The sequence below is a fragment of the Mus caroli genome, unplaced genomic scaffold (genome assembly GCF_978045245.1).
Source record: "Mus caroli unplaced genomic scaffold, Mus_caroli_1 scaffold_11, whole genome shotgun sequence".
Classification (NCBI taxonomy): domain Eukaryota; kingdom Metazoa; phylum Chordata; class Mammalia; order Rodentia; family Muridae; genus Mus; species Mus caroli.
In genome coordinates, this window is record NW_028227266.1 from 106,507,724 (window position 1) to 106,520,848 (window position 13,125).

General features: G+C 57.2%; 1 protein-coding gene across 7 annotated transcripts in view; it reads right to left on the minus strand.

Annotated features, from left to right (window-relative positions):
• Positions 1-11,530, minus strand: part of Sema3f (semaphorin 3F) — a 28,573-nt gene extending 17,043 nt beyond the window's left edge. For 4 of the 7 annotated variants that reach the window (XM_021171574.3, XM_021171575.3, XM_085828002.1 and 1 more), the window contains exons 1-2: positions 10,946-11,530; positions 6,935-7,095 (exon numbers count right to left, since the gene is read on the minus strand). In XM_021171574.3, the coding sequence (XP_021027233.1) occupies positions 6,935-7,046 (112 nt within the window). In that variant the 5' untranslated portion in view covers positions 7,047-7,095; positions 10,946-11,530. Of the gene's footprint in view, positions 1-6,934; positions 7,096-10,109; positions 10,191-10,390; positions 10,762-10,945 lie in introns of those variants that run through there. The other 3 variants (XM_085828000.1, XM_085828001.1, XM_085827999.1) reach the window with 3 other exon arrangements.
• Between the last annotated feature and the right edge of the window lie 1,595 nt (positions 11,531-13,125).

Here is a 13,125-nt window from a genome sequence, read left to right on the forward strand (position 1 = left end):
ACTCCTGAGCGACACCGCTCCAGGTCCCCACACCCTCTGCCCTTCTATCCTACAGGAGCAGGGAGGTAGAGAGGTAGGAAGAGCCCCTGGTGAGACCCTCCAGATGGGAAATCCTCTAGAACAAGGGGGCGCTTCTTAAGGGCTACTGTAAACATCCCAGCAGTTCAGTAAACATCAAGTATGAGCCGCCCAGATGGACTAAGGCTCCTCCACTCTTCCGTCCCATTTCAGGGGCCAGGGTTGGGGGCTGGGGCCAGCAGGCCCAGACGTGCTATTCCCACGGCCTGGCCGTTCTGCCCCACTGCCCACCTGCTCCGCCCAGGAGAGGGCAGACAAGAGACCAGGAGCCAGCTCATCCTGAATCCAGGAAGAGCCAGAGGGGAGGCGCAGCAAGGTCACCACCCACAAGCGCAGAACCAGAGAGCCACACCGTGTACTAAGGATGTCTAGTTACTGCTGACCCTCCCTCCATCTCAGCAGAAGAGAGCTCCCAGATGCCCCCTTGCCTGTCTTTCCCATGGCCCTGTAATATCTGACGATTCTACGTCTGGACTGTTGGACAGAAGGCTAGGAGGTCCTATCGGGACCCTTCCCATGCACAGGTGCCGTGGGAAAACACACACGGGGATGTCACGTAGGCAGAAGTCAGGGTCCTGACTAGGCTTGAAGAAGCAGCATGGTCCCTAGTTGCCGTTTTGCAGGGGATGGGAGAAGGTGACCAGGGTAGGGTAACGAGGGCCAGGCAATCACTGATTTTCGAATCCTCAAGCAATGGAAGAGGAGTAATGAGGGCCGCTCTTCCATTTCTCAGGTAGAAAGAGTAAGCCAGTCTTCAGAGGTCTCCAGTTCCAAAGGCCCCAGGGACTCACCCCTCCTCCCACATTCCAGACCTGGCCCGGAAACCTCTCACTCCATCTTCCACCACCGCCACCACCATCTCCTCCTCCTCCTCCTCCTCCCCCATGACTGCAAAAGACAACAAACTCTGCATGGCTCATTTACTGCTATAAATCACCCAGACAGACAGGCCAGGATGGGACAACAGGCTGGTGGGTGTCAAGACCCTTCCCCCCGCCCTAGGCCTAGCCTTCATCTCTGCTATCCTCAGATTCCCCAGAGTCTTGCAGCCCCTTCCCATCACCCTTACAGGATGCCCCAGTCTCAGCCCCCACCCCTTCACATTCTTACGGGGAAACTGAGACAGAGAACAGAAGACAAAGATGCTCAGGGCCAGCCTTAGAGGTTGCGGTGGCACTAGGTCAGGAAAGGGTTAAAAATCACAGCAGCTCCGTTGCAGCCCCCTAGAGTGCCACCCACCTCATCTCTGACTGCTTCAGAAACCCACAAATCCCCAGATTCTAGCTGCCTGTTATATACCACCCCTAGGACTTGGCCCATAGAGGGAACCGAGGGAGCAGAACCAAGTCCCAAGTAAGAAGAAATTTGGTTCTTGGCTAGCTATGGAGACTTCAGAGGAAAGATGGGGTCAGAGTAGAAAGTCACAGCAAGGTGGCAGTTAGGAAAGGGGGACGATGGGAGGGGGACGGTGGGAGGAAAGGGCTGTTAGAACTGAGTTCTCCAGACTCCCAGCATTCCTGGTCCCTGGAGAGACACTGATGCTGTGTCTGTCCCTGCCTGCGTAGAGCCAGCCCTAGACTGCTGGTGCTGGCAAGTAGATCGGCGTGTACTCCAGTGGGCCTAGCTGAGCCCAACCCTAGACGGGTCCTCTGGATCCCAGACCAGTAGCCAGTGCCCAGGCTCTGTTCTTTGCTAGGTCAGGACCATAGGTCAGGGTCTGGAGCCCAGAAGGCATCCATTCTCTCCTGGGGCTTGAGCAGCCTGGGTGGGAGCTACGGGCCCTGCCAAGCTCAGGCACCCACGTGAGCTGGGCTTCGGATTCAGGCTGTAGCCTTCTGGCATCCAACTCTCTGGCAGAGGCCCTCCTGCTATTTCTAAGAAAAATGCAGCAGGAATTCTCTCCGCTTCTCCAAGGGCTCCCTTGAGGCAGGGCTCAGATTCCCAGGATAGCACTGGGCCAGGCCAACAGACCTTCTCGCTGGCCCCTTTGAGCAGTCTGGGGCTGGCCACCCTTAAACAAGCTGCAGAAGCCAGAGCAGTATCCATTCCGTGGAGTCAGGGGTGGGTGTCACTGCAGGCACTCAGGTGCTCAGGCCAGGCTCCGGGTGCCCATGTCACCAGGAGGTCAGTGCCTCAGGACACCTGCTTCCCTCCAGTGTATCTACCATGAAGTTCCCCCACCACTTATACTTAGGACCCTGCTACAAGCAACAGAACTAAAAGCCATGGGGTGCTGGGTGCTGCAAATGCCCCTCCTCTGCCCCAACTCTTTCCTTTCCATCCCTTTTTCCTCTGTTTGAAGCACCATCTCACCCATGAGGGCTGCCTGCCCTCCACCTGCCCATGGTAGGAATTCTCTCCCTCTCGACCCCTCTACCCCAGCAGGTCCTTCCCAGCCACCATCTCCCTAACCAAAAGTCTGAATTCTGGGAAGGTGAGTGAGGAGCCCTTGGGGCATGGCCCCATCAACCCTCACCTGTCAGCCACCATCCTGGTCACTGCGCCTTTCTTTTCTGCCAGGGACAGTAGCCACATAATCCACCACAATGAAGTCAGAACTATTCCCAGCCCCATTTTCCATTTCCAGAAGGCGGTGCGGACAGGCAAGTTTGCTGTTCAAGGTGTATTGATAACCACAATGCAAACAAGATAGCTCTCTGGATGGGCTGGCAGCACAGGCCTCTAATCCCAGTCACCCCAGACGCTGAGACAGGAGGATCTCAAATCCAGGGCCTGCCTGTCCTACAGTTGAGGCTGTTTTCAGGGTGCTACCACCATTTCCACCTTATGAAGGAGAAACCGGGGCTCAGAGGGCTTAAGCCACATTATGGAATTCACACAGCCACCAGGGGTAGGTTTGGAGTTTGACCACATCTGTATGATACTCTCTAAATGAAGGAGGCACTCGGGCCCCCTAGTAATCAGGAACCAGGAAGCCATCTTCTAAGCTCTGGAGAATGGGAGGGGTGAAAGGTGTGTGCACACATGCAGGTTAAGCAGCCAAAAACCTACTTTGGGGTTTGCTGCCTCCCAAGCCACAGGGTAAAAGATGCCTTTAGGGGCCCGGGTGAGATCTCTATCTTGGCAGTTTCTCTTTAAATTCTTTACGATTACGAAGCCGTGAGGGCTGCCAGGGAACATGATTTACTCCTCGAGCATGCACCAGCTCCTCGCTCAGTGCCAAGGGACGGCGGAGCCAGCAGGGCGGGGTGGGCGGCATGCCAGAGCCTGAGACAAGGCCTGGGCTTCGGAAGGCCCGGCCAGTGTGTCCCATCCGAAGCTTGAGAAGGGTCTGAGTTACAGGCAGAGGCCCTGGCCTCCAACTGAACCTCCTGACATCATTACACAAAGCCGGCCTCCATTTCCTCCAAAGCCAACTGTCATCCCGGCTCACCCTGGAACGTCCACCCCTCCAGAGTTTAAGAGCTCCAAACCCGCTGTAGGTGTCAAAGCCACCTGACCCCTGCCCAGCTTTCAGATGCCACCACGGCCTCAGCTCCTGAACCACTTCCTCCCCCTCCCCCTCCCCCTCCCCCTCCTCCTCCCCCTCCTCCTCCCCCTCCTCTTCCTCCTCCTCATTTCTCTACAATTAGAAGCTACTCAAACTTTGGAGACTCGGGGAACCCTTAGGGCCCAGGTCGATACTCCACCTTTCCAGCGCCTCCCCCCCTGCCCCCCGCCAGTTAAGCATGGCCAAGGCTCTGTCAAAACTTGCTTCAGACCCTTACACCTCGGCCTATATTCACCTTCCCCGGCCTCCAAGTGAAGTAGATGACTTGTGACCACCCCTGACCTCTAGCTTCCTCAATCCCAACAAGATACAGCAATCGGGTCCACTGATGATGCCAAATGAAGTGAGTAGGCAGGCGGCCACCCAGCCCCACCCCGCTGCCCCCACCCCCTGGGCAGAGCGATCTTCCCTACGGAGGAGCCAGGTGCACTTGAGGTCAGAGCCCAGCTCCACAGCGGTTTTTGGGCCTTTCTGTTCTTTGTCTCGGTCCTGATGTCCCTTCACACGGTGACCACTCACTCCCTCTCCTGATTCCTACACCTCAGTTTCCCTAACAGCCCAGCTGTGTCACGTCACCATAAGGTCCCTCAATCCCATCAAACATTGCTCAGCCCTAAATCCTGGCCTAAGCCAATCCAGGCAGCAGTGGCATGGGGGTGGGGGCTTCCTGACAAAAAGTAAACATTCCTTGCACTGAACAAAGGCCCTGGCAGGGCCTGGCACCTCCCTGCTGCTGTGAGGGTGGTGGCGTCCTCCTGGACTTAAGAGTGGCCCAGGGCAGGGAAGGAAAAGCTTTTCTATCCTAACTTGGCTTGTGATTCTGGGCAAAAGGGACTGCAGGCACCATCAGGGGTGGGGGGTGGGGGGTGGAGGGGTGGGGGTGGCTTACTGTCTAGGATCCCAGCAGGCACCCAGAAGACAGAGGAAAAGGCACATCTGGTGCCCTGGAAGTTGGTCCTACTTGGCTCCTTGTTTGTGCCTGGCATTCTCTGTGCTGCTAATGGAAGCCCAGGAGATGGACCACAGAAACCTCTCCGTCTGAATGAACCCTTGGCTCTCATGCCCTCCTGGCTCTAGATCTAGGGTGCCTGGGCGGATGGGTGGGCTGCAAGCTGGAATCTGGTCTGATTCCTGTCTTTGTTCTTTTATCTTCTCTGAGCAGTGTGGCCCCTCACACCAGCACCTCCGCCTAGGAGAGTTTAGCTACACCCAGCACAAGGTGGCACCTTCCACTGTAACACCCAAGGCTGGCTTTTTCACCCAAATTTGCGTTCCGGCTGTTGTATCCATCTAAGCAGGGAAAAGAGAGTCCTGGAGCCCACGGTACCAGCAGTGCTTCTTCCTGAGAGCAACTCTCTATGAACCTCGTATGTGCACACCAGAAGGGAAGACCCTCACTTCTTCCCAGCCCTAAGCCAGCTGTGAAACCCCCATCTCTGAGTCAGTCTCCACTCGCACCCCACAAACATTTTTCCTCACCGACAGCCAGTTTTTGTGAACCCAAGGAACTTAAAGGGAAGAGGGCATGCAGGGCCGGCCTGGGAGTTCTGTGGCGGAGTCACCTAACACGAGTTTTCAGCTAGTCTCCTTATATACACTCCATCTTGTTTACTGCAGTGTTCCCAGGACTTGGCAGAGTACAGCGCCCAGTAGGTGCTCAAGTAACTGCTGGACTGAGCTCACATCTAAGCACAATACTATGGCATGAAGTCAGGTGAGAACAGGGAGGTCACCCTAGCTGATGAACCCTCCTAGGCAAAGGTGCTAGGTTCCAGGATGGGGTGGCCCCAAGCGTCCTCCAGCCCTGCCCTGGGCCTGCACAGTCACAGCAAACAACACCGTAGGCCGCCTGCCAGGAAGCTGGGCTTTTAGTCACTGTGGGTGTCGGCTTCAGAGCTAATTGAGAGGGAATCGACCCAACTTGATGTGGGCGCCAGCAGGGCCAGGACACCAGGGTTCTATTTCTGGCCTCCTCTCTGCCTCCTGCCTGACCTTGGACCTGCTCTTGCCTGAGCCTCAGTTTCTCTCTCTGAAAAACAGGAACAAATCCTGTTTTCCCTAGAGGTCCAACAAGTTTTAAAGGAGCGCACAGAGGACCACCCTATGTGTCCGGGCTCTCTGGCATGAATGTTAATAAAAATAATATCCCAAGCTGTAGACACAGCAGGGTCCCTAGGTGTGGTGTTCAAGCCCCCTCCCTTCTCTTGCTGGGGGAGGGGACACTTAATGGCCCTAGGCAGGGAGGTGAGAGGGGAAAACGGGGCCCTTCAAGATTTATTAATCTGCTTTGAGGAATTCCACCAGGGAAGGTTGGAAGTATCAGCCGAATAAATATCTCACCTTCCCAAGCCTGGGAAGGGAGGCCCTTAAGAACCAGAACCGATTAACTCTTGTCTGCCCATCAGGACTGAGAAAGTTAACCAGGTCATTCCCCTCCTCCTCCAATCAAGATGTGGGGGTGGGGTGGGAAGAGGCCAGGGGCCCTGCCAGGGGGCCATGGTGTTGAGATAGGGGCCCAGGCTTCAGCCAAGCCTAAGGAAGGAAAGGTCAGCCTTTCACCCAATATGGCTGCTGGGAAATCTGGCCAGCCTGGGCTGAGCTGGCCCCACCCAGGGCAGGAGGCTAGCCAAGGTTGCCTCTCGCCAGAGGATGGCCAAGACAGAACTCTAAATCCCTAACATCAGCATGGCCACTGTTCTTCACTTCAGTCCTACGGTGCATTCTACACACACACACACACACACACACACACACACCCTTTGAGGAAGTGTCTAGCAAATAAGCCACAGGTCCTGGATTCCCACTGTGTTCACCTGCCAGGTGTGCGAGACACAAAGGCGCTGGGTTATTAAAGTACTCCCTGGGGGCTGGGGGGGCAATGCCTTTCACAGCAGTAGATGCCCTCCATGACCCCACCAAGGATTCTGTTCCCCCACAATCCTCCAGGCACAACACAGTGCCTTTTCTCCGGGACCTTGGGACACCCACTGCTCACAGGAACACTTGCCCTGGTACCACATACCACAGCAGAATGTTCCTGCTCCTCCAGCTGTCTCTGACCCTCTACCCTAGAAGCTGCCTGGGACACAGACAGCCTTGACACCAGCAAATCTCCCAGAGCTCAAAGAAACCAGTGCCCAGCTCAGGACCCTCTCTCAAAATATCTCAGTCCTCAGTGCTCCAACCTTTCCCAGCAAGGTCTGCTTCCCTCCTCGTGCCTGTCTAGGAAACCCCAAGGGACCGACCGCAGTCAGTCTGTGTGTACTGACCACTCCTCTTCCCTCTGCAGGGAAACCAGCACTGTGAGGAAGGACGGTTTGAGAGAGGAGCGAAGAAGCCCCTTACCTTTGAATGACAGTCGGACTCTAGGTGTGGCTGGAAGCTGGTTCTGGATAGGGGTAGCAGGCCAGGCCCCGGTCAGCAGGGAAGCCCAGAGGATGAAGGCAGTGACAAGCATCGTGGGAGGGGCCTGGGGCCCAGGAAACAGGTTCCAGTTCTGTGGACACCTGGAAAGAGAGCAAAGTTGGAATGTGTGAGCCATTTCCATTTCCGTATGCAGCCTTTGATTTTGAGACAGGGTCTCCTCACTGTATAACCTTCTGGTCTTGAACTTACAATGATCCTTCAGTCTTTGCCTCCTAAGGGCTGAGACTGAGGGAGTGCAGCACCCCGCCTACCTTCCCTTGTGCCTCAGTTTCCCTTCCTGAACAGACTATTGCAGTCTCCATGCTCACAGCCCTCGGCTCAGGACAAAGCTCGTTCATTCATTCTTCTGCCTCCCTTTGTCAGGGGAAGTGTCACAGACAAGCCTGACGTCCACAAGGAGCAGCAGAATTGAGGGGAGTAGCTAGAGAGCCAAGTTTTACCCCCTACTGTCCCTCCCCTCAGTTCCCTGCTGGAACAGATGACAGGAGCCCTCTGTGGCTCAAAGCAAGTTTCCACGTTTTGCCCACAACCTCCAGAGTGGCTGCTCTCTCCCATGTCCAGATCTCTTGAGCAAATGCTCTCCTCCAGAGAAGGAAAGTCTGTACCTAATATTGGAGTGGAGGGTAACTATGGGAAGATGGGGAGCAAGAAAGAGACATACAGATGGCCCAAAGCAGGAGGGATGCCATTGGTCAAAAAGGAACAGACAGGTAATAACAGGACTCACATTAACTAAAAAAGCAGGAAGCAGGAAGCACTCAGGTTAGACAGGCAGAAGGACTTCCTCCATGAAAAAGTACCAGCTCAGGGGTCAGAAAGGATGCTAGAATGTCCAGAGGATCTGTGATAGGGTGTATGCCAGATGTACTGCTCCCTTCAAATTCACCCATATCCCTGGCAAGTCCAAATTTTAATACTGTGTTTTTCAAATATTGTCTCCCCAGGCAGGCTGGCTGTTGGGTAAACGTAGCCCAGCACCAGTTGTTGTAACATATTGCTCCCTCCTGATACAAGTCTGCGCCAACTCCCACCCCCCACCCAGAAAGCACTGGGGGTGAGGGCATTAAGGATAACAGCCTCATGGCCCCAGATCTGCCCTGTCTATCCCTTTTTCCCATGGGAAGCAATATGACAGACCCATTTCCAGGACACCAGGGTATGTGTACATTAGGATGCGACTCCTTACTCCCCCAGCCGGGATTTCGGGGCTGAGACAAGGCCTAGGCTCTACCGTGGCCTCCTAGACTCCAGTGCCCTCCTCAGACTAGCCCCCAGCCCTGGAGCCCTGCCTCTCCTGCCAAGGAAAACCACTTGGTGGTTCCTCAGACAGGAAGTGCAGCTTCAGCCGACTCCTCCAGCGGTGCTCTCAGAGTGCCTGGCACACCTTTCATTTCTCCAAGATCCCCCCCATCCCAGATGCTCTCTCCCGGGGAGGCTGGCTGACTGGGGGGAGGGGAGGAGCAGGCCCGGCCCCTCCCCCATCAGTTGGGGGCACAAAGCTAGTGCCTACAGAATTCAAGACAGGCTCCGGCACGGAGGCAGGAGGGGGAGAGGGCTAAGCAGTTTCCATCCACCCTAAGGGTGCACCAGGAGGCCCCGTGAACAGTCCTGTATCTACATCCACACATCCACACCTGCATGCCCACGCACGCCTTCACAAGCATGAGTTTGCTCAAGAACTTGACCTGCTAGTGGGGTGCGGCTCAAGGAAGCTAGAAGGGCAGGATGTAGTCTGAGTCCCTGAGAGCTTTGATCAGGGGGCTCATGTCAACAACCCCCCCCATGACCTCATTTTTCTTCCATACCCATTTTTCACAGTGACATGGTCAGGGTCACCAAAGCCAGTGTTGGACTCACTCAAGGTGTCCAAGAAAGTAGGGGACCTTTCCCCATGAGGCTCCTACAGGGAGCACCACAATTCTCTGGCCCTTGAAGGAGTAAATGGGGGTGGGGTGAAGTCTGTTAGGACCTCAAGACCAAATCCAGGGCCCCTCTTTGGGAATCTAGGGGTGGGGGACAGAGGAAAAAGAAGGATGAAGAGGAAAGGAGGGACAGAGAGGGGAGGGGGAGGGGGCGGCTACATTCCTTTCCCTTCAGCTAGCCCCTGAATACCTCCCATTCAACCCCAGTCCCTTTAAAGCCCCCAAGTCAGAACAAGCTCAAGTAGGTGGACAGGGGCAGAACAGTCACCGCCACCTGGGAGCCCACCAGGAGAAAAACCCGAAAAGGAGAAGAAAGCTGGCGGGAGGGAACAAGGGAGGGAGGCAGCAGGCGGGAGGAGGAGAGAGGGAGGAGAGAGGGAGGGACGGAGGAGAGACGCCTGAACAAAGAAACGAGGAGCTGGGGCTGGCAAGGGGTGCAGGAAAGGGGCGGACGGAGGAAGGGGTCCAGAGGCACCTGGGGGCGGGACAGGGGGCCAGGTGGTCAGATTGTCCAGCCTGATCCAGACCTCCCAAGCTCATAGTGTGTGTGTCTATGTGCGTGTATGTGTGTGTCAGGGGGAGCCTGTCTTAGCAGAGGAAGGTTGGCTCCTCTAGCTGAGAACTGCCTCAATTGAAGGGAGGCAAGGCAAGAACAGGGCTGTGGAGGAACACGGAGGAAATTACTAACAGCACCCGACCAGCTCATCAGCTAACACCCCCCCACACCAACACACACCCCAAGACTCCTTCCTGGAGCCTTAGCTCCCCCCTCCCCCAACACCACATAGACCAGGAAGCAGATCTGCTGGGACCGAAACCCCCTTTTGTGGCCAGGGTTTCCCAGTCAAGGTCACCTGGGCCAGGCTCCATCCCCACCCCCAAGGTTCGCAGAGTAGCGGGGGCTGAGGCTGGGCTTCTGGCCTCTCCAACCCCCCACCTTCCTACTTCCGGGCCTGGCTCCTTTGGAACTACGGGGGAACAGTGAGGGTAGATCCGACTGCATTCTTGCCTGGCCCAGACAAGATAGTCCACTGCGTCCAGGCACACCCCCTGAGCAGCTGGAGAAGCAGCCCCGGCTCCATCCCACCCCCGGGCCCAGTTTTCCCCTATCTGTAACTAGGGTAGCGGGTACTGGAGAAAGAGTGAATTCGGGGAAACAGGAGTCCTTCTACCTGGCCCAGCTCCACGGTGGACACAGGAAGGCTTCAGTTTGTCCTCTCCCCAGATGTTAATGGTCTGGTGGCAAAATGCACCTATTTCAAGAATGAGGAGTTATCGGTCTGGCTGGGACCCCAGCTTTAGTTCCAAAGGGCTCTTCATCTTGACACTTTCCTTACCTCACCTGCTCTAGACAACCCGCCACCCCCCATGGTCCCTTGCCCACTTCACCACTAGGGTCCGTAGTTCAAACTGGGGCTTGACCCCAGGCTCTTCCAACTTAACAACACCTCACCTACACCGAGACCCCTGAACCGGAGAAGGACCGAGAGGCAGCTGGGGGTCAGGAGATCGGCAAATGGCTGAAAGAAAAGCCCATTTGGAAACAGATACCCTTGTCTTGCGGTTCCGGACGACCCTCCACGTGGGGGCTTCCAATTTAGACCTTCCCCTGGGGCTGACCTGGTCTTCAGACTAGAGACACTGAGGCAGTGCAAACGCGCCGTTTGGGAAAGAGTGCAGGCGTCAGCAGAGGACTAAAACAGAAGGATCCGAACTCCCACTCAACGAGGGTAAGGGTACCCACCCAAAACCTTGCGGGGGTGGAAAAAGTTAATTCACACACCGGTGATCCCGCAGGCCACAGCACCTAGTCACACACACACATCTTTACAGCGCCCGGGAACCAGGGGGGTTCAGGACGCCGGGACAGGTATGAAGCACATCCTAGTTCTGTCGCCTGGTACCCGCAGACAGTGTGCCACGGTTCGCCAGACCTCGCGCACTTCTAAGGAGTTGCAGTGCCGCGGATCCTAGTGGGGTCGGGAGGTCGCGTTCCCTCCGTACTCACCTCGTCCACGGCGGCGGGGCCTGGGCACCCGGGCAGCGGTGGCCGCCGCAGCAGCGGAGAGGTTCGCGTCGGGCCGGTCCGCTTTAGCTGCTCCCCCGGGGCCACGGCCCTGTCCGCGCCCTCTTGTCTCTTAGCCTGAGCCGGGATCCGCACCGCGGACTCGGCTTCACTGGGTTCCCTGGCTTCGTGCACGTCAGCAGCCGAGGCCCCGGGCCCTAGCCCGGGCCATGGAAAGGCTCAGGGGCGCTCGGGGCCGCCTCCCCCGGGGCGGGCTGCGGGCGCCCCCTGGCCTGCGCGCCGAGGGCGCATTCCCCGGTGCGGGGCGCGGGCGGCGGCGCGCGCTAGGCTACAGAGCGCTGCGCTGGGCTCGGCCGGGTGGCGCTGCGCTTGCCTGGCTGTCTGACTAGGGCCCGGAGACCGAGCGGGGCTGCGCGGGTCCTCGAAGCGTACCCTGGCTCTACGCTGCGCTCGGGGCTCCCTGGACCGCTGCGGCTTGTTCCCTAGCTGCTCAGGTCTCGAGGCCGCTGGCGGGACGGGACGCTCGGAGCCGCGCGCGGAGCGCAGGCAATTGGCCGCCCGTGGGCGACATTTGCATAGCACGGCCCCGCCCCGCCGGGCCCGCCCGGCCCCACCCCCGGGGCGGGACCCTCCCGGCCACCGCCCCGCCCCCGCTCCACCTGTCCGCGGGCAGGGCTCAGGGTTCCCAGGCGGTGGGCAACCCGCGCCAGGGGAGACTGCTCTGCGCCCTGCACCCCCGCCCTGGCATCGCGGGCGGCGCCCCCGCCCCGCCCTGGCTTTGTCTCTCCGTGGATACACGGCGCACATCGCGCCTGGTGTTTACCCGGGCATTCAACTCCCTGGTGAGAAGGGCTGAAGCGCAGGGGAGCAACCAGCTAGCACTCACCTGCGCGCCCCCTTCCGCGTTCCTCCTTCCTACTTGCTGCTAGCCGCGGCCCCGCGGCGAAGGACCTGGGACGGCCCAGGCCTCTCAGCAGGTGGCGGTGCAGCCCTTGGGACGGTTGGCACTTCTGGACCTTCCGACAGATGGCTACCTCCAGAGTAGGTCAAGTGGGTGCAGCCCAGCCACTAGCTCTGTCCAGCTAGCCAAATGCTCCAAGTGACCACCTCAAACACCAGTAAGTCTCGTTTCAAGCCAGCGGCCCTCACAGACTTTCCCTTTACAGTGCCATATTCCAGAGAACCCAGATGACAGGAGGACGACTCAAGGCATACCCCCACACACACCCCTCTGCTATGAAAGGGGCACTTGCTTTCAAATCTCCTCAACAATTGAGCAAGAGCCTCCCCTGACCCCAGGAAGGGTCCCTCTGAGCAGCCCATCCCCTAAGGTCATGGCCTCATCAGCCAGAACCACTTCTCAGCCCTTCCCCATACACTCTTGCTGTGGTCCCAGGAGGCTTTGGCCCTCTTTGTCCTCTGCTTCCTCCCTGTCCTCCATCTCCTATTCCCTCCTCTTCTCTCCCTTCTCTTCTGTCTTCCTCCTTTCTTCCCCTTTCTTTCTCTCTGCCTTCTGCTCTCTCCCCACTCAGTCCTCCATTTGTCTTCTTCCTCCCCTTCCTACCCTTCTTTCCTCCTGTCTCCCTTTTCCATTTCTCTTTTCTTCTTCCTCCATCCTCTCCTTTTCCTGGCTACAACTCCCAGGAGAGCCACTCTTCCTCTGACCCACTGGCTGGCTGACTGTGTGCATTAGGTGGGTATCAAAGGGCTGCTGGGAGACTACTGAGGGTCACCTGACTCACAAGTGGGGTACTTCCTCTGTTTCCAAGAGGGCCTGGCTGTTTAAGGTGAGGAAATGTCTACCTGCTGTAGTGAGGGACAGCACCGATCTTCTCCCTAATGTCATGCTTCACTCAAAACATTAACAAAACCGGGCAGTGGTGGCGCACACCTTTAATCCCAGCACTTGGGAGGCAGAGGCAGGTGGATTTCTGAGTTGGATTCCAGCCTGGTCTACAAAGTGAGTTCCAGGACAGCCAGGGTGACACAGAGAAACCCTGTCTCAAAAGAGGCTAGGTGAGCTGGCATATGCCTTTAGCTTTTAATCTAGACCCTTCTCTGAGTTCCAGGCCAGTTTGGTCTACATGGCAAATTCTAAACCAGCCAGGGCTATACAATAAAATCCAGTTTGGGGTGGCTGGTGAGATGGCTCAGTGGGTAAG